At 37.6% G+C, this 27,580-nt stretch overlaps 1 protein-coding gene across 1 annotated transcript in view; it reads right to left on the bottom strand.

The window, feature by feature from the left end:
* SH3D19 (SH3 domain containing 19) overlaps positions 1-27,580 on the bottom strand; it is a 156,186-nt gene that overhangs the window by 62,752 nt on the left and 65,854 nt on the right. The window contains 2 exon segments of the mRNA XM_032464784.1: positions 2,369-2,419; positions 18,082-18,121. Of these exon segments, the coding sequence (XP_032320675.1) occupies positions 2,369-2,419; positions 18,082-18,121 (91 nt within the window).

Below are 27,580 nucleotides of genomic sequence, written 5' to 3' on the forward strand. Positions count from 1 at the left end.
TTAAAATTACATTCAAACCATCAGATAATCAATCACTTTCTGGAAATAGTAGGCTATGGTCAAATCTAAATGCTATTATGGGGATGAAAATTCTCCAGAATCCTTGCACGGACAGCAGCATGTACACAGCTTCAAAAAAGCTTACAAAAAGAAAATTATCGAAATCCCTTTTGCTCCAGCATAGAATATAAAAAACCCAAGGAATTAACAGTCAAATTAAGCGAACATAAACATTTAGAATTTAAAAGTCATTAAAGTAACTATTATTTCCTTAGTGTATTCTGTGTTCCAGAGATTCTTCTAGGTGCTGGGGACAAGAGTTAAAAGGACGACCCTCTGTGTTCAAAGAGCTTACAGCAGCTTTAGCACTATAAGCTAAAGGAAAGGAAAGGAAACCATAAGCAAAACAAAATGACAACCTATGGAATAGGAGAAAATATTTGCAAATAATGAAACTAACAATGGTTTAATTTCCAGAATATGTAAACAGCTCATACAACCTAATAACAAAAAACAAACAACCCAATCCAAAAATGGGCAGAAGACCTAAATAAGCAATTCTCCAAAGAAGACATACAAATGGTCAATGAAAAAATGCTCAATATCACTAATTATCAGAGAAATGCAAATCAAAACTACAGTGAGGTATCACCTCACACGAGTCAGAATGGCCACCATTCAAAAGTCCACAAACGATAAATGCTGGAGAGGGTGTGGAGAAAAAGGAATGCTCCTACATTGCTGGTAGGAATGTAGCTTTGTACAGCTGTCATGGAAAACAGTATGGAGATTGTGGGAGCCCATGACTGGGATAACAAATTGTAACAGACCCCAGCTTCTTGTCTTCTTAAAGAACAACTGTGCTTAGTAACTGCTTTGCAAGCAGGCGCCTATGCATCTGCACTCTGGTCTCCTTGCCGTAAAAAGCAGAGACAATGCCTTGTTTGCATAGTTGAGGTTTTAGATAGCACTCTGCTTGTGGCAAACCAACGACCCAGGCCCTCAGCTATAAACACTGGGCCTTATATCAGTCTTCTATCCCCAAAACAAGGAACTGGCTGGTCTGGTGGTCTGCTTTAACATATCTATAAGAATGTATCTTGTTCCCCTCTTCCCATGACTTCCCTAAAGATAAACTATAGCCACCCCCCACCTTGCTCCCTGACTGTGGGAACAAAGGAAGGAGCCTTGGGCTGGAATGGTAAACAAGTTATAAAAAGCTGCAGACTCAGAGGTGAGAAGGCTGGTTAGCCAATGATGGGTAAGATCCCCAGAGGGGGGCAACCTAAGACAGGCACAGCCACCTGAGTCCAAGAAAAATGTTGTTAAGCAGCTGCTTCTCATACGTTCCACCCTGATAAGCTGTAAGGCTCACTGGTGCCAACACGAACATGATTTACCAAAACATAAATGGTCTTCTGACCTTGAGCTGGACACTGCCTGTTAACCATTTCCCTTATCATTCTTCTTTGCTATATAAGACTATGTAACTTTAGAGAAGCCATCAGCTCTCTCCGCAAGGTGTTAGTGTGTACATCGATATTGCAACATCAACAATAAACAAAGCCTTTGTACTCACTGTGATTTCTACAATCTCTATCCCACCCTGTCATTCCTTAAATTCCTGCATTCCATCACACAACTGTTAGTGATTTCTCCTTTGATTGTGCACAATAAATGTGGGAGCATTTGAGAGGTTCATGGAGTTGGCTCCCAACTCCCTCTCACTCTCTTGAGTTTTTCCAGAGTCTCGAGTAATTCATTCCATCTCAGTGGGACTTCTGTAGGCCAGAACCCACAACTGGTGATGAACTCACAGGAGATTCCTCAAAATACTAAAAATAGACTTATCATATGATCCAGCAACCCTATTCCTGGGCATCTATCTGGAGGGAACTCTAATTTGAAAACACACATGCACCCTACTGTTCACAGCAGCACTATATACAATAGCCAAGACATGGAAGTAACCTCAATGTCCATCGACAGATGACTGGATAAAGAAGCTGTGGTGTATTTATACAACAGAATACTACTCAGCCATAAAAAAAGAATAAAATAATGCCATTTGCAGCAACATGGTTGGACCTAGAGATCATCATTCTAAGTGAAGTAAGCCAGAAACGGGGAGAAAAATACCATATGATATCACTCATATGTGGAATCTAAAAAAAAAAAAAAAAAGAAAAGAAAAAGAAAAAGAAAAAAAGAGGATACTAATGAACTCATCTACAAAACAGAAACATACTCACAGACATAGTAAACAATCTTATGGTTACCAAAGGAAAGGGGTGGGAAGGGATAAATTAGGAGTTTGAGATTTGCAAATGTTAGCCACTATATATAAAAACAGATTTAAAAAACCTACCAGATTTCTTCTGTATAGCACAGGGAACTATAATCAGTATCTTGTAATAACCTTTAATGAAAAAGAATATGAAAACAAATATATTTATGTACGTGCAGGACTGGGACACTGTGATGTACACCAGAAACTGACACATTGTAACTGACTGTACTTCAATTAAACAAATAAAATAGAAAAGAAATCCAGTGGGGAAAAAGAAAAGAACTTATACTTAAGTGGAGAAGACAGAAAAGTAAATAGGCAAGCTCTCTTTCTTTCTAAATCAAGCAATTTTAATACAAATTAGAAAGTGGGGAACAACCTAAGGATATCTGGAATCTTTAAAAAATATCACAAAAATAAAACAAATCATGAATGTCAATTCAAATGAAATATAATTAAAAGAGAGGGTAAAGTACAACCAAACTTTAAGAAATAATATAATAGATTCTGAGTGGCAGGACTGTGCAGATATGAATAGTTAACATTTACCTCCCTGCAGCAGCCAAAGCCAGAGCCATTCCCCAGTCTCCCGGCTAGTCCAGGGTTAGCATTTCTAGAACTGGCCTGACACAGCACTCCAGGACTGATTCAGACTTCCAGTGGCACTCAAGATCATTCTGCTCACATCTGCCACCAATGCCTACGTCACCTTAATAATGTCTCTAAGATATGCTAATTGTTTCCCGGGCCATGGCTCTTCCTGTTACAAGAATTCCTTACAACAGAAATCAACTGAAATGAACATGAGGATGGACAGACGGATGGACAGGTAGGTAGGTGGACAGACAGACAGGCAGGCAGATGGATAGATAGACTTGATTTTTCTTAACCTTACTTTCAAAAAAGAAGATGTATTAAGTCCCACTACCTTTCACCCCACCAAATATCATTCCTGTTTTATTAATGGAGTGGCAGAGAGAGGACAGCCCCCCAAACACCTGAAGGTGGTGTGAGAACGTTACACATTTTGCTTCCAGACAAACACTCTGTTAAAAATGGGGTCACAGTTTCCCTAGGAGAGATGTACAGCTGTTCAGTGGGAGCTGAACCCAGTCAGAATGGTATTTAGGATTCTTCCTGGAATTTGAAAAGAAAAGAAAAGAAAAGAAACGAAAAGAAAAGAAAAGGAAAGAAAAGAAAAGAAAATAAGAAGGTGGAGACAGGAGGAAAGAAACATAACTGCTGACGATGGGGTCAGTATCTAAGACATGTTTCCAGTCTCTATTCCTAATCCCACCTCATTCCCATAAACCACAACCCAGACACCAACAATCTAAGAAAGACAAGGTGGGATTCCCGTGACAGGAATCCACAACAGCGGCAAAAGATTCCTTCATCTTCGCCATCAGCACCTTTACCAGAAAGTTAGCTAATGTGGGACGATCCTTGCTGGTGGGGCGGCAGCCTGGGGAAACAACAGTGTGTGAAGACAGCCAACCCACAAATACAAATCGGAAAGGGTTTTTTCCTGCCTCATTTATTTACTTTTGATACCTCTACTCTAAAAAGTTTTAAATGTGAAACAAAAAAACTCCAAGATCTCAATTTAAATTCCCTCAATAAGAATCAACTACTTAATCGAACTGAAGTGAAGGGAACTGGACCTGATAACCACCTCGATCCAATGGCAACGACAGCTAACCTTACCGAGCCCTGGTCCAATGCCTTGCACCCACCCTTAGAGGAAGACACTACTATTATCCCAGTTTTACAGATAAGAAGAGAGTTTATGTCCAAGGTCTCACAACTTGTAAATGATGAAGCCAGGGTCTGAACTTGGATGGTCTGGTTCAAGAGCCTGAGTTCTTAGCTACTGTACTTCACTGCCTCACAAAAAGTTCAGCTACAACCAAATGTTGAGAGGAAAACACCAAAAAAAAAAACCCCCAAAAAACAAAAAAACAAAAACCCCATTTATGTAAGTGAGAATTGTGAATTAATTACCAAGGAACCTTGAGACCTGTCTTCTTTCACCGACTATCCATGGCTGGAATATTCCAATCAGAGGAAATCATGAAATCATGGAAGAATAGGGAAGGTGTCTTGAAGAGTATTAGGAAATAATTTAAGACTCTCATCGGTTCTGGGATTTATTCATAATATATAACATGGCAAAGAGTATATGCAAACATATGCTTGAAAATTCATGGGTCTGGCTATTTTTTGTGTTTTAGGAGATCCCACATTAAAGAGGTTGGTTTGTTTGTTTGTTTTGCCTTTTGCCTTTTGTTGGTTGAAGAAGAAAAAAACAACAAAGCCTTCTATTACTCACCAAGGCACAGGTCTGGTACCAGTGTTCATAAGAGAAGCAATACATTTCCCTTTCCACACAATATATTATACGGCAGGGCTTTGGTTTGTACATAAATGCTTCAAAGTACTGTTCTGCTCTGTTCTTTCAATATACTCGTGGCACCCTAACCTATGTGGAAATAAATCTTAGAATCAAAGCTGTAGTCTGGGATAGTCCTAAAGCCAATGTAAGTAAATAACTGTTATTTCTAAATTACAATATTGTTGTTATTTCTTCTGATGTCATCATATTATCTTGTGAGGTCAATAGCAATGAAAACCCTTTAAACTGCAATTAAATAAAAGGGATTTTAATTATGAGCATATAAGGGTATCTCAGGAATTCTCCCAAACAGGAAGTGCAAGCTGAGCTTCATGCGGCACTGGGAAACAAGGCAGCTTCTTACACAAGCTCTCTTCTTCTGAGACCACACCATCCCTGCTTCTCCTGCTACAAATGGACTCTTTCTGTGTGTTCATCAGCATACCTGGCCAGTGTTCATCAGCATATATGCCCCACTGAGCCCCAAATCTAAATAATTCTCATGGCTCTCAGCTCTATCTTTGGTTTAAACTTTCAAGAGAAAGAACTTGATTATCACAGCATGTAAGTCAGAAGTCCACCAGATATGGCCAAATGGAGTAGGGCCACGTGGAAAGCTGGTCACAGCTGTCTATCCTTTAGCTGGGAGGCAGTACTTACGAGAAGCAGGCAAGGGCTGGTTGCATTGCAACCAGCGCTATTTAATGAAGCAAGATTAAGTTTTACTGTATTAACATTCCACTGTTCAAAACCATGGAAACAAACACTGAAACGTAGGCCTAAGGAACCCACAAGAGGATCAACTACAGCGGTTGTTTCCAGAATGACCGTTAAAAGCTTTGAAACCTAAGACCACCAGGAAGAACCCAAACAATGTCTCCTGTACTTTTTCCATCAGCTACTTTACTTCTCACGTGGCCTACCCTTTCCTACTGTGAGGGGAGGAACGAAGACAGTCTGTATTCAGATTGAGGGGAGGTTAGGGTTTATCACGCTCAAAGGAATGCAACTAACTTCCCCCAAAGAAGTTCGTCTGCTATGTGGGAGAATCAGCACTAGGGAAAAGAGAGGACTGAATGTGTATCTTTTCTACAAGCAGCCAAAGCTATCTTGTCACTATGTCAGAAGGCTGTGGGACCACTCAACAGTTCCTGACAATCCCAGACTTTATCAAGTCTGCAGAAAGCAGGCGTGCAGCAGTGTGCTTATCCAGGCACCAAGGGCAGCTGGGCTGTGCGCAGAGCAGGTGCCATGCAGGTCAGGGTATTCATGCAGATGCGGTTTATGCCCCTCTGTAGAATCCTGCTACGACCACACAGTGCAGCTCCAGTGGAGAGAATGCTTCGGGATCATGAATAACTACAACTGTACAGTTACTTCTGACAAAACTAACAGATATCAAATAGATTTGCCAGACAGAACTTCTCAGTTGTGGAGATTTAAAGAGCCTTGACCTTGAAAAGTAGAGATAACACTGAAACTCATTCCCAGGTGGGTTCAGTTTGCTTAACTGAGATCCAAAGCAACTATGATGGTCAATTTTATGTGTCAACTTGGCAAGGCTATAGTCCCCAACTATTCAATCAAACATTAATTTACATGTTGCTGTGAAGGTATTTATGTAGATGTGGTTAAAGTTCATTATCAGTTGACTTTAAGTATGGGAGATTATCCTAGATAATCTGGGTGGGCTGGATTCAATTGGTTGAAAGGCTTTAAGAGCAGAGCTGAGTCTTCCCTGATAAAGAAAAAAATCCTGCCTGTTGACATAAGCTTCAGTCCATGTATGTAAGGTCCAGCCCCTTCTCAGTGTATCTGCCCTATGGATATCTGACTTGTCCAGCCAGCCCCACAATCACATAAGCCAATTCCTTACAATAAATCCCTTAATGTACATCTCCTGCTGGTTCTGTTTTTCTGGTTGAACCCTAACTGATCCAACAACTAAATAATCATCACAATAACCCTAAGAGACAGGTACTATTATTAGCCCTGTGTATAAATGAGAAAACATGATACGGAAACATTAAGAAGTTTGCCCAGGGGAACCCAGCTCCTAGTGAGGAAGCTGGATTCTAATTCAGTCAGCCTGATGCTCAGACCAAAGCATCGCACTTTCTATTCCACAGCTTCTCTGAATGATTCTACCAATTTGAGCAAAGCATAAACAGCTAAAAAAGTATTTTTTTAAAATTCATTTTGGATGGCCCCCAAAAGTTCTCCAAGCTTGATCTGGGAGTATTTTTTGTATTCGTCTGGATTATCCTAAAAGTTCCCCAAACTTGAGCACAGATAGTTCTGATTTCAAATACAGGCTCAAGGCGTGTACATTGACGTCTTTGCCTCTAATCCAGGTGACCCGACTCCTGAATGCCCTCGGATGGGCCTCTGAAAAGCCCGGGCAAGGGGACCTCCAGAGGCTGTGGATTAGTACAAGATTCCTTTGGAAAGTATTGTTTTGGGGCATGAGATAAAAATTACAGAAATGAGTCATGGTTAACAATCTGAGCATTCTAACATAAAAATATGAGGCAAATTGTAAGAAACAATATTCCTATTGGTTACTTCCTTCTGGTTCATCCATAAGCAACACAGGGCAAGGGAAGCTCTTTGAAGAAATTTACACTGCTAAGAATGTCTCTTTTACTGAGGCAATTTGGCAGTATGTATGAAAACTCTTACAATGTTTCTGATCTATTAATTTTGATCTATTAAATCCACTGCTAGGAATTTATCATAAGGAGGTAATCAGGGATGGTCCATTAAAATGCAGGTTTAAGAATCTTATCACAGCATTGTTTATAATACCAAAAATTGAAAATAACCTAAATGTCTGAAAATAGGAAAATAAAGTTTGGCATACCTACGTAATGGAATACCATTAAAAATCATATCATGGGAAATGTTTATAAACTATTGTTTCATGAAAAAAGCTTTTATACATTATGTATGTATGTACAGTGTGATCCCAATTATGTCTTCAAAAAATACACCAATTATAAGAGTATTTACTGAAATGGGAAAATGTTCATGATATAATGTTTAATGAAAACAGTAATTTAAAAACAGTATCTTCATGAGCCTTTATGTTAAAATTATAGTATCTTTTTGAAAAGATAAAAACCAGAAAGAAATACATCAAAATATAATAGCAATTAACTATGAGGAGATGGGATTATATATGATTTTCTTTTCTTTTATACAGTACTTGTTTTTTCCAAATTTTCTATCATGAACATATTCTGCTTTATAATCAGAACAAATGAATATAATTTCACTTAAATTTTTTTTAAATGGTGTTAAAATAGGAATTCACCATATGGAAAAATTCTGAAGGGTGCAGTTCAGCTTATAATGACTTTTTCTATTTGGAGCTTCTATTTGGAATCTGTAACCAAAGAGAAGCTAATGGGCAAGAAATGGTGATAAACTTTGAGGCCGCTTGTCTTTCCTTGATAGCATCCCTGAACCACCTGCACAAGGCAGGGTGCCAGGGACAATTTTATCTCCAGGAAAGGTATACAATCGGTAGGATATTTGTATTTTAGACACAGTGTTACTCTGAAGCATTCAGACAATCGATACTTTCCTTCTATTCTTTCATTTTTCTTAATTACCAAAGGGTACTGATTCTCAATCCTCCTTTCCAAACAGAGAGAGTCACACACAAGTCCTTCTTTGGCATGCCTGCCTTATTTTTGCTGCACTTAGAAGTGCTGTCCAAGGGTGGCCAGGCTCACTCTGCATCTCCTGAGCTGCTCTACAAATGGGATGAGAAGGAAAGTGACAAAAACTTGTCACAGGGCAGAACTGAAAGCTCTGATTTGGTACCTAGAGAACCCCCTCATCAAAAAGGAAGTCCTCAACCTTGAAACTGTATTTTTGGGACCAGGTCTGATATCTGGTTTCAAGACTGGTTTTATGACATTATGGAAGCGCCTCAAAAACCTAAACCTAAAAACAGAGCTACCATATGATCCAGCAATCCCACCCCTAGGCATGTATCTGGAAAAGATGAAAACTCAAATTTGAAAAGATACATGCATCCCAATGTTCACAGAAGTGCTATTTACAGTAGCCAAGATGAAGAAACAACCCAAGTGTCTGTCAACAGACAACTGGTTTAAGAAGATGTGTTACACACACACACACAAACATACATATACACACAATGGACTATCAGTCAGCCATGAAAAGAATGAAATATTACCATTTGCAGCAACATGGATGGACCTACAGAATATCATACTAAGTCAGTGCAACAGAGGAAGACAGATATTATATAATATCACTTATATGTGGAATCTAAAAATAATACAAATGAATCTATGTACAAAACAAAACCAGAATCTTAGACAGAAAACAAGAGTATGGTTACCAGAGGGGAAAGGGAGAAATGGAGGGATAAATTAGGAGTATGGGATTAACAGATACAAACTACTACTAAACATAAAAGAGATAAGCAATGAGGATTTACTGTACAGCTCAGGGAAGTATATTCAATACCTTGTAATATCCTTTACTGGAAAATAATCTGATATATATATATCTAAATCACTTAAGTGTATACCTGAAACTAACACAATATTGCAAATTAACTCTACTTCAATTAAAAAAAAAGAAAGATTTTATGTATCAAACAAGACTGAATTTTGATCAAAAGCAGTTCACTGTTAATGGCATAACAGGTGCTTAGGTTACTGAGTGACTGTTTAAGCAATTCTGTCCACATTAAGATTCTTCCAGGAGTTAGTACGCTTTTGTCACTTATAGTCCTATTCAATACCTTTGAAGAACAGTGATACATTCTCTGCCAGTAGGGAAAATATTTAAATAAAAAGTTAAAGTCCAGTTGTGTAAGAATATTGATTAGTCGAGGTAAAATCAAAACTTACGGGCAGACCAAGATCCACAAAGATGTATACAGAGTTCACTCAACTAAAGGCTATTAATATAGATTGTGCAGAACTGTGTAAATAACTGCTTCTAAACTATACTGTAGAAAAGTAAAGAACTAATGTAAAATATAGCCCAAGGGAAAGAGAGAAAAGAATCAGGATGAAAACATTTGAGAGCCAATATGTCCACATGCTCCCTGGACTGCTGACAGGTGGGTGGCTACACATGCCAGTCTAGAGAAAAAGTCACAAACACAGGACCAGCTGCTGTTCCAAAGTTAACTGCCTGCTGATAGTTTAATTTGAAACAACTTCAGAGAAGCCCCACACTAAATACTATGGTAGTGGTAGGCCAGCTGATAAAACTCTTCAATTACCCAACTGATAGACCATACAAATGCTTCATTTTCATTCCCATCACACTAAGGGGAAATACTAAAGTCACATTTCTTAAAACCACGATAAAATACACATATTCTCTGTAGAATGACATAAAATGTTAGTAATCCTTTCACATCTCCCATTGCAAAAGGATTTTTTCCTACAAAACCTGTATACACTTTAATTTTTCCCCTCGTTTACAGCATTACAGAGTCTGTAGCAAAAGTAATGTTTCTCTGATAGCTGAGAAAACATAATGCCAGAAAGTAATTACATACAGGCTATAGTTTATAGAGGTGCAGAAATCAAAACACATGGGCAGGGAAACGCTACAGAATTACAGTAGCTAAACTAAGCCCAGCAGAGCATGACATTTTAATAGACATATTTAGAAAGGAGAAAAGCAAAGACAAGTTAAATCTTCTGCTTTTAGCTAATCTATTCAAACCATAATGTGATAATGGTAAAGTGTCATAATAAAATCTTCAGCATCTTTATAAGACCAGCAACAGGGTACCAGTGCAGAAAACCAAGCCCCTTTCAAGTTGTTAATGATAAAGTGGTTGCTCTGAGTTTTAACATCAACTATTAATTCTGAGCGCACTAACCTACGTGCTATAAATATTCTGCATGTTGAGTTCGAGTTCTTCCCTGCGTGGGTGACATTTCAGGCCACGTTATGGCGACGGGGGTTGAAACAGGCCCTACTGAACCTGCATGGGCACCAAACCACCACGAAGCCATCTGAGATTTGGGAAGAAAAGAGAAATGTAAGGTATATAAAATTTCAAAATTTAATTATGAATGAGAATAGGAGTTCAACAGAAACTCGAGAAAAAAATTTATCTTGGAAGAAGCAATAGAGGTTTCCTCACATATATATATATACACACAAAGATATGAACATAACAGTGTTTTTCGCAGCACCTTTCCTGTGATGCTATCAATAAGCAATTCAAACGCTACCAATAAAGGACTGATTAAATAAATAGTAATATAACTACACTAGAAAACTCTACGTAGCAGTTAAAAAATATAATGAAGTGTATTTCTAAAATACAAGTGAAAAGAGCAAGTTGGCATGAATATATATACACATATGTATACATATATACACTACCCACACACACATATTCCCATTTATTCTAAATATTCCTTGAACATATACTATACATGTGCATAGAAAGTCTAAGATAGACACTGAGCCACTAGACTCTTTCATTAAAAGTTGCCTGTGGAATAAAGACAGACACCACATATTTCTGTACTACTAAGAAATGTTTTTATGTTACTCGTTTACTCTTAGGTAACAAAATAAGATAAAAATCCACAGAGCAATAAACAGTGCTTCGAGTAGAGGGAATTACAGGAGAAGACTATGAATAGAGATGAAATGGAAACAGTGTTTGATCATGTTTTTTTCTGAACATTCTTGATTATTTCCTCATTTTTATTTTCCTATTTCAGAAAAAACAATCAAAGAAAATTTCCCTCAATTTTATGTTCATGCCCTGTAAAAACATCACTATTGGTACCATAGAACTCAAGTTCTTCTTGGAGACCTTTAAATTAATTATAAAATTTTTCAGGATTTAAAAAAAGTGTAGATAGGCAAAGCCCAAAAATTAGCTTAAGAAATAAAATGGTATAAATTACATTTAATATATTGTAATAATCTACAATGAAAAAGAATATATATATGTATAAGCAAATCACTATACTGCTTATCAGAAACTAATACAAGATTGTAAAGCAACTATATTTCAATTAAAAAAAGAAAGCAGTATAGATACACTTCAGGCTCCCTGTGTACACTTTCCTAACCTATTCCTTTGATAGTCAATATCCTAAATTCACAATTTATCAGTTCCATGTGCATTTTTGTATACTTTTACTTAAAAAATATACATAGTGATGTAAAATACATATACATATATATGTAGCCATAAAAATACAATAAAGAACATATTGTTCGAGTCTCACCTGTGATAAAGGGAGTGTGCAAACTTTTTCTATGTCTGGAGTTGGCAAACTTTTTCTATAAAGGTCAGATAGTAAATATTTCCAGCTTTGAGGGCCATATGGTTTCTGCTGTCACCCGTCAACTCTGCTGTTGCCATGCAAAAGCAACCGCAGACAGTGTGCAGACAAACAGGCATGGCTGAGATTCCATAAAACTTTATTTTCGATAACAGGTGGCAAGCCAGATTTGGCCCATTTGCTGACCTCTACTTTATATAAATGGTATCATACTGAACCTATCTGTCTTCTACAGCTTGCATTTTATCATCCAAAACTCTGTTTCTGAGTTTCCTCTCTGTTGTCACACATAGCTGTAGTTTCCTTAGTCCGAACAGTGCTACTCTCAACACTCCAGTACACGTTCCTTTGGCACGAGACAGAATTTCTCCAGGGTGTAAGATAGCGGCTGGGTTGTATGGTTATGGGCAATTACTCAATTACTCTCTGAACAGGATATACCACATTATTCTCACACATACTTGTTACCATCAGTCTTTGAGATTTCTGCACCAACTCAATGGAGGTGAAATGGTATCTCATTATCACACTGGTCCACATCTTCTTAGTAGAAGCAAGGTCAGGAATCTTTTCAAATTATTAGTTGGCTCCTTAGGTTTCATCTTTCCTGAGCTCCCTGCCCTATTTGTCTTCTTTCTGATGGGCAGTTTATTTATGTTGGACGTGCACTGTTGCTGCCATTGTGCCGTGCAGTCGTGACTTTTCACATGCTTTTGCTGCATTTATGTACATACGTTTTAAATTTTCACTTAGTCAAATTTATCAGTCTTTCTCATAGTGGTTTGTAATTGTTGAGACTTGTTTAGAAACTCATCCCCTACGCGAAATTCATAAAGATATTCTCACGTATTTCTTCAAAATATTTGTTTTACTTTTTATTTTTATGTCTTTAGATTCTACCTTACATAAGAAAATGACTTTTAAAAATATGGGTGATCAGTTTTTCCTGCAACAGTCGTTGACATGTTCACTTTCCCCACTGATCTGTTCTACCACCTCCATCCAGCACACAATACAGAACTGTGTGTCTCCACCTCTTTGGTGGATTCTCTATTCTGTTTTCTTGACCCATTTCTCTGATGATAAAACACCGTCTTAATTACTTACAAGAGTCCACCTCCCAGTCTTGACCTTCAAAATTGCCTTGGTTACTCTTGTTCTTCCTTATAAAATTTAAAATCACTTTGTCTAATTCAAAAGTATTTGTGATTTTTACCAAACTTTCATTGAACCTTATGACTGGACATCAAAGGGGATTATGCAGGTAGTTTTAAGAAGGCTTTAGGAAGACTAAGATTTAATGTTAATTTTTGAGAAATAGATTCAGGGTCCTCTGTTTTGCTGCCTTTTTTTTTTTTTTTCCGCAGCTGTAAATTATTTCCTTGTAGTAGGCAAAACATTTAAGACAAAGTAGCTGGTTTTTCAGCCCCATGAGTCATGGGGATCTAAGCTGGTGGGGTGGTAAAAACAGCTCCTAACTTTCCGTCGCTGTCACTGATTGCCACAGGGCTTACCTTCATTATCTTTAGCTCCTACTTCGCTCTCAATTAGTTTCCCAACCTGCCATCCTATAGTACATTTTTCTAGATGTTATTCATAGCTGTGTCTGGGAAAGGAAGTCACAACTTCAAACGAATGTTTAAAATCCTTTATAGTAAATATCTCACTTGGTGTTTCGTAATGCACTTTAGTTTATCAAAGACTCAGTACAGAAATATGCCTAATTTTGTTTTGACTCACATTTCACAAACTTTTGGCACGCACTAGTGATTTATTTCTTGTATACAAAGTAATTTCCTACAAAAAATGTTCCGTGGGCCATCAATTTGGGAACAGGTATATTTAAACTAATAAGGAAAAGACAAGAAGAATTCAGATATTTCTGACTTCTACACTGGTCAATCAGCAATAAGAAAAAAATTTAAAACACCCAACATCAAAGCAAACTGATGAAAAAGCTTAAAAATGCTTACGTGATGTTTTTTCGGTTGGTGTCTTAGTGATGCCCTATACCTGATAAAACTTTGACTTGACAAGAGTTATACTTTCCTTCTTATTTCAGCACCAAAATGAAAGAACGGGCAGCCGTTCCAGATTTATTCGCCTCTCACTGTGAAAACTATAGGATAGTTTGGCCTTATAAAAACTCAAACAAAAGCAATGCATCTCTCTTATTCTTGCTGGGCGTCGAGCCCATGATCTTGCTGCCAAGTGGCCTGAGGAGATCCAAAACAAGAAAAAACCAAAATTGAGTGAATTTGGTTATATTTTCTTCCTTCTGCCCTGTTGATGCAGCAGGTATTAATCTGCTTGACGCACTGCTGGACTGGTGGGGTGGCCCTGCTCAGCTAAGGCTGGCAGTAGAAGGGCGGGTCACTACCAATCTCAGCAGACACTCTGGACAGACAACAATGGCCTTTCCCAGAAAACAGCTCTCCTTTCTCACACGACATTGCTCCTTGCTGCTGTAGTAACAAACATTCAGTCACAAGGCATGGGCGAGCATTTGAGAGTCAGGTTCTTTTCAGTTTGCTAGAGAAAAACATTGGCATTTTCTTTCTCTCTTCGAACTACATTTGGCATTTATTCAACAAACATTTATTTATTATTAAGTGCTTACTGTGAACCAAACACTACATGAAGTGCTGGGGTTACTGAGACCAGCAGCACAGTCCTTGAGAACCTGAAAGGTTAAAGACCGAGTGCCACAAGCACTGCCGGAAATAGAACTATGAGGACTGTGATCCTGCAGTCAAAGAGGCTCTCAGAGGTTGGGAATGTAAATCCCAAACAATGGGCACTCTGTGCTCCGTGAAGCTGGAGACTTTTTCTTGTTTTCTGTCATATCCGGAGCCTGGATTAGGGTCTCAACAAATAGTTATCGGCTGCTGAATGAGCAAGGGGCTGGAGCCACCTAGAATCATAATTTAGCCACGTGTGAATCTTTTCTATTTCATTCCCAGCACTAGCTTGTCCAGGTTTTCCTTGACAGTGTTCCTTCACAGAATGGCCCATTCCATCCTTGACCAGCTACACCAGGAAATCCTTCCTTGCACTGTGCAGAAACCCACCCCCTCAAAGTTCCACCCGCAGCTGCATACTCTGCCCTCTGGAACTCCACAGAACACACAGAACCCTTCCCTCCACTGCTTTTTATTTTGAAAATTTCAAGTCTACAGAAAAGTTGAAGGAACAATTAACACCCATATACACTTTTAATCGATTCACCCATTATTAATATTTTCCCATATTTGCTCTGTTTTATCTCTTGCTGTTTTTGTCCCTCATGAATTATTTGAGAGGATGCTACAAACATAAGCCGGTATCACCTCTAATACATCTGTATACATCTCCTAAGAATAAGGACATTCTCCCACATAACAGCATTCTTATTATACACCTAAACAAAGTAATATTAATAAAATATTATCTAAAATACAATTTGTATCTGAATTTTCTTAATTATCCCCAAAGTATCTTTTTTTAATCTGGATTTTAAAATTCCAGATTTAAAAAAAAAATCAGTCTCTTTTAATCTAGAATATTTTCCGAGCCTTTCTGTATTTTTCACGACATCACCTTTTCTGCCAAGACAACCACTGCATAAGCGCCATCTATGTGTATTGCTAATGCGTCATCTGGAGCCACATACTGTCCGGCTGTCTCACGAGTGGGATATATATAAGTTGACCACTTGATTAAGAATGTGATCACCACATATCTTTATTGAAAAGGTGCATTTTTCCCTTTCTAATTAAAAACTTAAATATCATTTTAAGTCAGTATGAATATCTATTCCTCCAACAGTTTTTCTACCCAAGTTTTAGGAGCCACTGATGATCCTTGCCTGAATCAACTATTACACTGAGGATTGTAAAATGATGATTTTGTGATCCTATGATTTCTTCTATGTGGATTTTTAAAAATCCAGTGCATTAGAATCCGTTATCATTCAAAATTTTTTCGCTATTCAAATTGTCCCAGATTTGGCCAGCCTCTTGACGCTGCCTTCTGGGCCTTTATGACATGACCCCAGCAGTCGGTCATTTCCCTCCTTTCTGTCACCAGGCTTACTTGTGCTTCCTCCTTCCTGAGACCTGGAATTAGCCATTCCTCCAGGGATCCCGGGTTCCTCTTAGAGGGGAGAAACATTTAGGAGGAATATTTTTTCTAGTCTCTGCTATATGCCAGCCCTCCAGGTGTTTGAAGCCAGTTATTTCTGTCCCATATTCCTCCCTGACTTCCAAACCAAGGCTAACTCCACCCGGCTTCTTACACAAGTCTTCCGTGTTTCCCAGCCTGGCTCTACATCAGAATCACTGGGAGCCTTCTTTAATATACAGATTCTCAGGATCCACTCACTCCATTCTTACTGAATAAGAATCTCTCAGGTAGAGCGTGGGACTCTGTTTTTGTTTTTTCAAGTTCCCCAATTAATGTCAATATTATTATCAATATCAATCCAGTACTTCAATTTTTCAAGGCCTTGTGGGACCAGAATTGGATATAATATCAAAAGCATGGTTTAGAGCTATTTTTCTTATACTGCAGACATTACAGTTATTTCAGCATAATTAATCAATGCTGACATTTTGGGGGAGGTAAAGGCAAAGGCATGAAATTTTTGACTTATAATGAATTTATGAAGAATTAAATCCTCAAGATTTTTTCAAACATATTAAGTCACATCTCTCCTATCTCCTATGATCCACTGATCTTTCAGACCTAGGTGTAAGGATTTACATTTGTTCCAATTAACACTTACATTGCTTAATTAAGTCGGTATGTCAAGGGTCTTACGGATCCCGATTTTACCATCCTAAGTATTTTTTACCCTTGCAACTTTATGACACTCATAGCATCCTGTCAAAGTCCTCTTCTATTGGTTTTTTCCTATATCTTACACACTTTTCTATAATGTGTTCATAGTTACATAACTGTGTTTGTCAAAACTCATAGAATCATACACCAAAAAGAGTGAATTTTAATGTATGAGAATTACACCTGAAAGAAAAAAATCAGCTTTATATTCCAAATACTCAGCTACATTTTTTCCCAGATTATGTCTCACTAACTTACTCTGATTGACAATCTCTGCAAAATGTATTGCTATTCTAATTAATCGAGTTTTCATAGATTTTGTATTTTTTTTCATCCCAGGTCAATGTATTCTAAGGTTTGACATCTTGGAAAAGTATCAGGATTTGGTTTACTAGGCCAGTCAACCCAGTGAACACATTGTTACCATTTCATCAGTTCTCACAATCTAAGATGCAAAGATTAAGTGACAGAATGTAGAATAAGACGGAAATAATATTTAAAAAATTACAATCTTTCACAAAACTGGGTTTCAAAATGGAATATAGGTCTGCCATTCTTGCCTAGGAATGGAAGTTAGACAATTTTCCGCCTATAACTTTGACAAAGATTTTAAAAAATACTTTTCAGTGCTGGTGAGAGCCTTGTGAGATACATTCTCAGACGGCGTGAGTGAGAGGCTGAGACGATATGACCTTCCTGGCTATCTGAAAGTGTCTGACACGAACTTAAAGAATTCAATTGGAATACATTTTTCTCAAAAAAAAAAAAAATCTAGAAAGAAATTACATCAAAATTTTAGCAACAGCCAGCCATCCTAGCTCATGAAAGACATGCTGTTTTGTCTTGTTTTTAATGCTTTTTCTCTTAAAAAAATAATTTTAAAATTTCTACAATGAGCCCATGTTAGTTTTATAATTAGGAAAAAAGCAGCACACATTTACCTAATTACCAATTAAAGAAAAGGAAGGAAAATGAACCAAGGAAGGAAGGAAATAGGGCTAAATAATTTTTTTGTAAAGATATACCTGTCACTGATAGGAATTTTCAAAATAAAATGTCTTCCAGGTAGTCAATAATTTTATAAAGAATTTTTGTTCAGAGAATGAACAGTATTTCCCTTGTGAAGCTTCTCTGAGTGGTACAGAAGATTCAAATATACAGTATTTCTAAAAGGGATACTTGCACTGCCAAAATATTGGAACAATGTTTTCCAAACGAGAGGCTTTATACAGTAATTAAATACTATAAATTCATACCTTGAAGAACGATGCTCTGGTTTATTTCGTTCGTTTCGATCTGTAAAGAGAGAAGACAGTTACATGTCAAAATGCTCTTTAGAAGTCCTAGAAAAGAAATTCTTAAGCACCAGCTGCCATACCATTAGATTCACAAAGGACTGTTCAAAGGTTGCTGTGACTTCCATGTATAAGGCTCTCCTTCAGAGCTGAGAGGATGTGTCTGATAGAGGAGGTAGAAAAGATATAAAGAAGGACAGGCATGTAAAGTTTTTACAGTTTGTGAAAATCATCTACTTAGAAAATATATCATTACATGTATTATTTCATTTTCAAAGATCTTTGCTGTTTAAAACACTTTGCTAAAACCAAAACAAATTTAGCTAAGGAAAGAAAGTAAGGGAACTGAAAAGCCACAAATTACTCAGCTCGAAAAAATCATTCCATGAATCATGGTTGGCAAAAGCTTCTAACAGGATGGGGAGGGGAAAAAAATGAGCAGTCAGCTACAGCAACATCTGCAAATACACTGAGACCAGGACAGCCTCATCCTTAACTCTCTATCACCCAGAACTTCTCAGAAGTTGCATTTCCATGTTTCACAGATAATTAGGCCTGACATGCTAACAGTGGTTCTCAACCATGGGCAATTTTGCTCTCTCTCCACGAGGGGACATCTGGCAATGCCTGGAGACATTCTGGTTGTCACAACTGGGGAGGAAGGAGCTACTGGCATCCAGTGGGTAAGACCAGGGATGCTGCTGCCGTCCCACATGCACCCTGCAACAAAGAATTATCTCACCCAAAATGTTAACAGTGCTGAAGTTAAGAAACCCTGCAACGGGGTAAGAGACAAGAGCATGGCTGCTTGAAGCTCTTAAAAGTGCCTCTTTGGACTGCTGTGAAATGCTGTTAATCAAACTGAAGACTTCTACATACAAGACAAAAGACCACAAAACCCAAAGGCTATCTTTTTTTGACTCTGAGTAATAATTTTTTTTTCAGTACATGCTTATAAACAAATATAAAGTAAAAAGATCTTAGTGCTATGAAAAAACTAGCAACAGAAAGCAACGTGTAAGCCACAATAAATTCCTATACAATGACTTTTTAAAATCCTATGCAATGTTAACAAAGTTTCATTTTCTAAAGTATCTTCTGAATTAATACTAACATGATATAATTTAATGGCAAAACAAAGATTAGACAGGAATTCTTTTTTTCTTCTTAATTTTATTGCTGATGGAGCAGCATAAAGATAATGAAAACATTCTCTACAATATCTAGAGAGAATTTATGGAAGAAAAGGAATCAGATTTACGTGGTTAAATATAAATTCTCTCTGAATGGGTTCATAATAAAAAAGAAATGTCTTTTTAAAACAAAGAGCAGACAGGAAGACACTGTTCTCTGAAACACTAATAAGTAAGAAGAGTCACAATAAAAATATTTGTTTAGATATAATGCTCTTCAAAACACACAATGTTAACAATATGCTTCTGGTTCCAATTTCTCTACACAGTGACTTAGTGTTACTGCCGCTTTTAAAACTTTCGTTTTAATTTAACTTGGTTTTACCCTTCCCTTGAATAAAAATATGTTTTTTAACTTGTTGAGGACTAAAAATTTCAAGTCAGCAATAGAATGCACATTTTAATCATTTTTTTCAATTGTTCTTCTTCAGCTTTTAGCCTGTTAGTTTTGCTATCAAAAGTTAAGTATAATGTCCCAAAGTAAAGCTAAAAACTAGATGCAGATCAGCTGTCCTCATAACAAAGCAACTCTTACCTGTGGATACAGATGAGCTAAAAGTCTGCCAGTAATACCATTGGATGTGGCTGTGGTCCTAGTTTTGAACAGTTTTCTTTAGGCACATAACAGCGAGTTCCCTTACAAATCTTCCCAGTCATACAAGACACAGGAGGAGGGGAGAAACAGAGTCACAGTGCATGTAAACAAGACTCGGCATCTGAGGGCTTCCTTCCAGGGCCTGTTCTGATTGGCAGATGTGCTACGACCAGTCTGCACAGCTGGAATGCGGCCACTCAGGAAGGGAATGGCTCATAGCTCTCCTTCTTTCTTGGTTAAAACAGGAAACTACAGTCATTTTAATACTTTCTGCTCTAGTGAAATACAAATGTCTCCCCACTGTGCTTCTCTATTAAGAAGTAATTAAAATCCAAGACAATAACTTGATAATCTGTTGGAAGATAGTTTAAACATTTCCTCCCAAATTCACTCTTAGGGTTGTATGTGTTACATTTCCATGTAAATATGCGCACACAGTGTTTATAACATGTTACTGCTATGACCCATATATTTGATAAGTTGAGGGTAAGGGTAAATTACCAATTATTCACAATTTTCCCCATCCCCTAGCTCCTGGCAATAGAGAGAAAATGAAAATAACATGCTTTTGGCTTGATCTTTTTTCTCAAAGTATACAATTAATTGGACTTCACATTGTGCCACAAGCCATCTTTTAGCTTGAAAACATGGAAATATGTAGTGTGTGTATGTTGTGTATCTGTGTGTCTACACATACTTTTATATACTTAATTTAAGCAAAGTAATTTTCATGACAGCCGAGACTATTGTGCAATTGTCAAGAAATACATTAGTGGTAATGCTGAATTTCTGGCAAAATAGTAAGTAGTTATTTTGGTCCAAAAGCTAAGACTGAACAAAACAAAGCACTGAGGGCTGATTTGGGATCTGGATCTTGCCAACAATAATAAAACATTTGGATTAAAATCCCCTTAAGAAAAATGAGAACAGATCTATAGCAAACATGGAAATTTCATCTTGACTGTATATGGTGCTTTAAGCGTATGGATTCTATTTATTTCAAATCAAGTACTCTTTGGCACATCCCCCCAGTTTTTTTTTTTCAGAGTTTCTTCTAATTTTTAAATAATTAGGAGAGAATAAGCTTGCAAAAGCTTCCCAAATTTTTACATACTTAGAAATCACACAAATAACTTACTAGCCCAAAGTCTCACCATTTCTATGAAGAAAGGAGCTATTAAAAATAAGAATGCCCTAACTCTAAAATTTAGTTGCCAAATGGTGCACATTTGCTGTAAACAATGCACCAACTCCAGGGGCCCACTAAGCAGACCTGATGATTGAGGTCACCCAAAGATCAGCAGGACACTCTCAGTGTGAAGGTCAGCATGGCTGGACGGCTGTGTGAAAGTCTGCTGCTTTTGTAGGTCTGCATCACACATGTGCACAAAGGCACAGAAAGAGGCACAGAGAGAGCTTGCATTCCCTGTCCCTACTCATCCATGTCTCCTGGTTAATAAAGCTGATTGAGGAAATGGAAGAATACCCTGCAAGCAGAACAAAGGCAGAAAGCAGGCAGAACTGGTGCGCAGGGTGTTGAGGGCTGTATGTGCATAAATGTCATGGCGGGGGGTGGGGGGGCAGAAGGAGAATCCATGGCACATCGAGGGCACCGAGAAACAGGAGAGCAGCAGGAAGCTACCATGGGTCAGTGACTCTGTGTGAGAACTTCGGAACCTTTCCTGCCCTGACGACTTCTGGTTCCAAGTAATCCAGACATGCACGATTCCAGTGTCTATACAGTTAGGCGGTACACGACCTTTGTAGAAACAGGCCCCTGTTCTCACAGGTTTTTGGGGAGTGGCTAGACCGATTCTACTGACATTATTATTCAGAGTGATTCTGAATCTAATATGACAAACACTTAGAAATGAAGAAGACAAAAATGCAAATGTCATCTTTTGCTTTGATTAAAACTAAAAAGGCCAAGTCATTAGAATCTATTGTAAACCGGGGGAAGGGTATACCTCAAGTGGTAGGGTCCATGCTTAGCATACATGAGGTCCTGGGTTCAATCCCCAGTACCTCCTCTAAAAATAAACAAACCTAATTAACCCCCCCAAAGTAAAAATAAATAAAACTAAAAAAAATAATAATCTATTGTAAGACATTCGGCTTTGAGAATTTGGCTTTGATCACTTAATGGGAAAGAAAAATCACCCCCACTGAGTAGGGACTTATACTACTAACTCAAGTCAACAGTGAAAGGTCCTAAATCATTCTCTGAAATTAGTGGGAAGACTCAGTCCATGGGAATCAGTATTTATAGACACCCTTACAACAGAGTAGGAATGTGTCTTGTACCTTATACTGAAGTAGTAAAATCTCTTCTCAGAATGAGTATTACCCATTAATGGACTTCGTATCATACCCCAAAGCATTACTTACATACTCCAGCTTGGGTGTATATACAAATAGTTTATGTTATTCTTTAAAAATGATCAATCCCACACAAATGCTTTATGCCACTCAGTATTAACTAAAAGATCCACACATTCTGAAGAACTCTTTGCAGCAACAATGTCATTACCTCTTTACTTATGATAAGCAGGATAAATAAAACAATGATTCCATCCACTAGAAGACAGAAGATATTCAGAGTTCACAGATCTTACTTTAACGACTCTTTAAATGATGGCAGAACTGGTTCTACTCAAATAGAAAGCAGAAGGAATTTTACATATCTGAGATGAGAGTTTCAGAGGATTTTTTAAAATCTTTAAATGGTTTTTACATGCAGGCAGAGAAAACAGCAAATATGTCCCCTTGAAAAGAACCCAGCATTCGTTTCACAAATCACTGACACCAGCTGATACCTACTCACCTCCTCCTTCCAATTCCATTTCACCACTCTCCTTCAGGTGTGTTTCCAAACTGACTTTTAGCCACTTTTGAGACTCCCACAATGACTAGAATATTTCTTCTTTAAATGGTAGGTTTTCAATAAACATATTTTTGTTGTTGAACTTAAGTAAGAAAGTTACTCTGCTCTCTGTCTAAAACACCCAGAAATGAAAGTCAACTTCTGCGAGTTACAGTACAGGAGAGCAGAGAGGCAGATGAGAGAGACATTTATGTGAGTGCTGCCTGTGCTTCTGTGGGTATGTGGAAAAGTCTGGTCTACAGCACCGTCAGTGCTGACGCCTTTCATTAATTCTAATTATAAAGGGCCTCAACTCGTTAAAATGCAGCACCCTCATCACAGGGAGGGGGAAATTAGAGAGAGAAGGGAAGTTTTTTCAACACAGGAGTTCTGTTTCATAAAAGAAGCAGACTGTGTCTGGAGTCTGTTTCCTCCATCCCATGCCCACTGCCTTTCCTGGTATTTTAGGCTCTGATCGGCACTTGTCTGGATGGTTGTGTCTCACCTGGTTTTCTGGTTCCTGTCTCTTCCCCTCCAATTCAGCCATATTGCTGGACAGATAAGTCCATGCCTCAGAAAAACTACAAATCACTACATGCCACAGACCCTGAGATGATTCCATGAGGTGACGACAATGCCATCCTCCCTCAGTAACTGCAGTAACGCCATCACGGCGTTAGAAGGCCAGCTGTTAACTAGGTGCAGTGACTGGTGCTGCACGGCAGTGGTCACACAGGTTCCTCAGCCTCTCTAAACCTCAGTTATCTCATCCTATCTTCATAGCGTTTTTGTGAGGACAAATGAATTAAAGGGTATTAAGAACTTAGCTCAGTACCTGGAACACACATTTTACGACTCTAATTCTGTTACCACTGCTCTTATTATTATTATTCATTAATGTCTGGCTCAAGAACCACCTTCTTTGTGAAACCACCCCTGATTCCTCTTTCTCTTCAACATTCTTGTATTTTTTTTTTTTATCATTGCTGTAACAAATTCCCTCAAACTTTGTGGCTTAAAACAACAAAAATGTATTATCTTACAGTTCTAGAGGTGAGAAGTCGAAACAGGTGATGACTAGGCTAAAATCAAGGTGTGCACACAGCTACATTCCTTCTGGAGGCTCAAGGAGAGAATCAGTTTCCTTGCCCTTTCCAGCTTCCCGAGGTCCCTGCATTCCTTGGCTGTGGCCCCTTCCTCCAACAATGCAGCGTCTTTAAATCTGACTCTGACCTCCTCTCCTGCTCTCCTCTTCCACTTTAGAGGGGCCTTATGAATACCCTGGGCTTGACAGGATAATCCAAAACAATGTTATGTCAAGGTCAGGTGATGAGGAAACTTAATTGCTCTTTGCCATTCAGTGTAACGTGTTCACAGGTTCCAGGGGTAGGACATGACTTCTCTGAGTGGGGAGCATTATTCTGCCTACCACATCCTGTCTGAACTCTCATGCTATCTGTACCATTCACTTGACATTTAGCACAGTATTGCATTATTATTTAAAGTTTTAAGCGTGTGCCTATCCCCTTACTAATCACTGATGACGGCAGGACTCTGTCTTAGATTCTGCTTCACAGTCAGCCCTCTGCAAGTGTCTGTTGATAATGGTGATAGCCAATGCCCTCCCATTCCCTTTTCTGCCCTGCATCCTTTAGGCTGTAAGTTGGTTCACTGATATATCTGATATTGCTAAAAAAAAAAAAAGTCTTCCTAAGAATTCCCATACATTTTTACTTTTTATAAACACCTTAGTATTTAAAAGGCACCTTTGCCCTAAAATGACCCACATTTGGTCTATTCTTCTGTCTCAGAGTAGCTCTCACCCAACGGAACTACACACAGGAGAAAAAATTACAGCATATTTGAACTGGAATAAGAATCCGCTATTTAGCAATGGCTAGTACTTCTTTTTAAATAACTCTTCTTTAAAATGGTTCAACTGAATCATTTTGATTTTTGAGTTCAACTCACTATTAAAACAGGCTTTTTATGAGTTGAGTTTTTAAGGTTAGTTTCAGAGATGAAAAATCAGAACCACCACCTATACTGCTCCTTTACACCCCAAAGTGAATTTGGTAGAGACTTTAGGAAGATGGACATTTCATCAGTGCCACTCACGTCCCAGGAGGCGAGGTGATGAGGGGAGCAGAAACAGAAGTAGGCTTAGCGGCAAGGTGTCATCAAACTTCCTTGCTGCTCCCACCTCAAGCTCCCTAGTGATTCTCTTAACAATTACTTTCATAACTCTTCCTGTTACAAAAATCTCACTTCTTTTCAGCAAGTGAAACTTGTGACTTAAGAATAAATAAAAAGACTTTTTAGTTATATATAAATCTCTATTCCTTCAATTGCCAAATCAAAAATATTAGACCCATATTCAAAATATTAGGCCAATCCTAAAGGTTTTTCTAAAGGAGTCATAATTTCACCTGGAATAAGATATGCTACAAGAAAGGTAGCCTAAAAAGTGACCCCAAAACAGAGACTGCTTTCAGTGTTTTCCCAATTGTAAAAACCTCTGGGATAGTCTCAAAGTATATTAGTATATTAGCTTAAAAGTATATTAGCTTAAAAGCTCTAAGAAATCTTGCAATGAAAACATCAGTTTAAAACTTATGATCACCAAAGGGGAAGGGTGGGGAGGGATAAACTGGGAGTTTAGGATTAGCCGATAACAAACTATGATATACAGAATAGATAAACAACAAGGTCCTACTGTATAGCACAGGGCACTGTATTCAATAACTTGTAATAACCTATAATGAAAAAGAATATGAAAAAGAATATATATGTATAACTGAGTCACTGTGCTGCACACCAGAAACTAACACAACATTGTAAATCAATTACACTTCAATTTAAAAAAATTTGTGTAACTTTAACTAGCATTTCTCAAACTAATTTTTTTTAAACTAAACTTGATTTACTATGTTGTACTAGTTTCTGGTGTACAGCATAGTGATTCAGTTACCATATATATATATATTCTTTTTCATTATAGGGTATTACAAGATATTGAATATAGTTCCCTGTGCTATATAGTAGGACCTTGTTTATCTATTTTATTTATAGTAGTTTATATCTACTAATCCCAAACTCCTAATTTATCCCTCTGCCCTTTCTCCTTTGGTAACTATACGTTTGTTTTCTATGTCTGTGAGTCTCTGTTTTGTAAATAAGTTCATTTGTATCATTTTTTTTTTAGATTCAACATATAAGTGCTATCATGATACTTGTCTTTCTCTTTCTGACTTACTTCACTCAGTATGAGAATCTCTAGTTCATCCATGTTGCTGTAAATGGCATTATTTCATTCCTTTTTATGGTTGACTAGTAGGTCATTGCATACATATACTACATCTTCTTTATCCATTCGTCTGTTGGTGGACATTTAGGTTGCTTCCACATCTTAGTTATTGTAAACAGTGCTGCTATAAACACTGGAGTGCATAAATCTATTAGAGTTTTCTCTGGATATATATCCAGGAATGGGATTGCTGGATCATATGGTCACTCTATTTTTAGTTTTTTAAGGAATCTCCATACTGTTTTACATAGTGGCCGCACCAAATTACATTCCTACCAACCATGTAGGAGGGTTCCCTTTCTCCACACCCTCTCCAGCATTTACTGTTTGTGAATTTTTTAATGATGGACATTCTGACTGGTGTGGGGTGATACTTCATTGTAGTTTTTGATTTGCATTTCTCTGATAATTAGTGATACTGAGCATCTTTTCACGTGCTTGTTGTCCATCTGTATGTCTTCATTGGAGAAATGTCTATTTAGGTTTTCTGCTCGTTCTTTCATTGGGTTGTTTTTTTGATTCTGAGTTTTAAGAACTGTTTATATATTCTGGAAATTAAGCTAGTGTCAGTCATATTGTTTATAGATATTTTCTCCCAGTCCATATTTTCATTTTGTTTATGGTTTCCTTAGCTGTGCAAAAGCTTATAAGCTTAATTAGGTCCCATTTGTTTAGTTTTGCTTTTATTTCTATTGCCTTGGGAGACTAATCCAGGAAAACACTGCTATGATTTATGTCAGAGAATGTTTTGTCTATGCTCTCTGCTAGATGTATGGTGTCCTGTCTTATGTTTAATTCTTTAAGCCATCTTGATTTAATTTTTGTGTATGGAGGGAATGTTCTAACTTAATTGACTTACATGTGGCTATCCAGCTTTCCCAACACCACTTTTCTGATATTTCGTTGTTAGTATAAAGAAATGCAACTGATTTCTGTATGTTAATCTTATACCCTGCTACCTTGCTAAATTTGTTTATGAGTGCTAGTGGTTTTGTGTGGAGTCTTTAGGGTTTTCTATGTACAGTATCATGTCATCTGCATACATTGATAATTTTACCGCTTCTCTTCCAATTTGGATCCCTTTAATTTCTTTTTCTTGTCTGATTGCTGTGGTGAGGACTTCTAATACTATGTTGAAAAGAAGTGGTGAGAGTGGGCATCCTTCTGTTCCAGATTTTAGAGAGACGGATTTCAACTTTTCACCACTGAATATTATATTGGCTGTGGGTCTATCATAAATATCTTTTATTATGATGAGATATGTTCCCTCAGTACCTACTATGGTAAGAGTTTTCACTATGAATAGATGTTGAATTGTATCAAATGCTTTTTCTGCATCTATGGACATGAACATGTGGTTTTTGCCCTTTTTTTTTGTTGATGTGGAATATCACATTGACTGATTTACATATGCTGAACCATCCTTGTGACCGTGGGATGAATCCAACTTGGTAATAGTGCATGATCTTTTTTATGTGTTGTTGGATTTGGTGCTAATATTT

The sequence above is a fragment of the Camelus ferus genome, chromosome 2 (genome assembly GCF_009834535.1).
Source record: "Camelus ferus isolate YT-003-E chromosome 2, BCGSAC_Cfer_1.0, whole genome shotgun sequence".
Lineage (NCBI taxonomy): Eukaryota > Metazoa > Chordata > Mammalia > Artiodactyla > Camelidae > Camelus > Camelus ferus.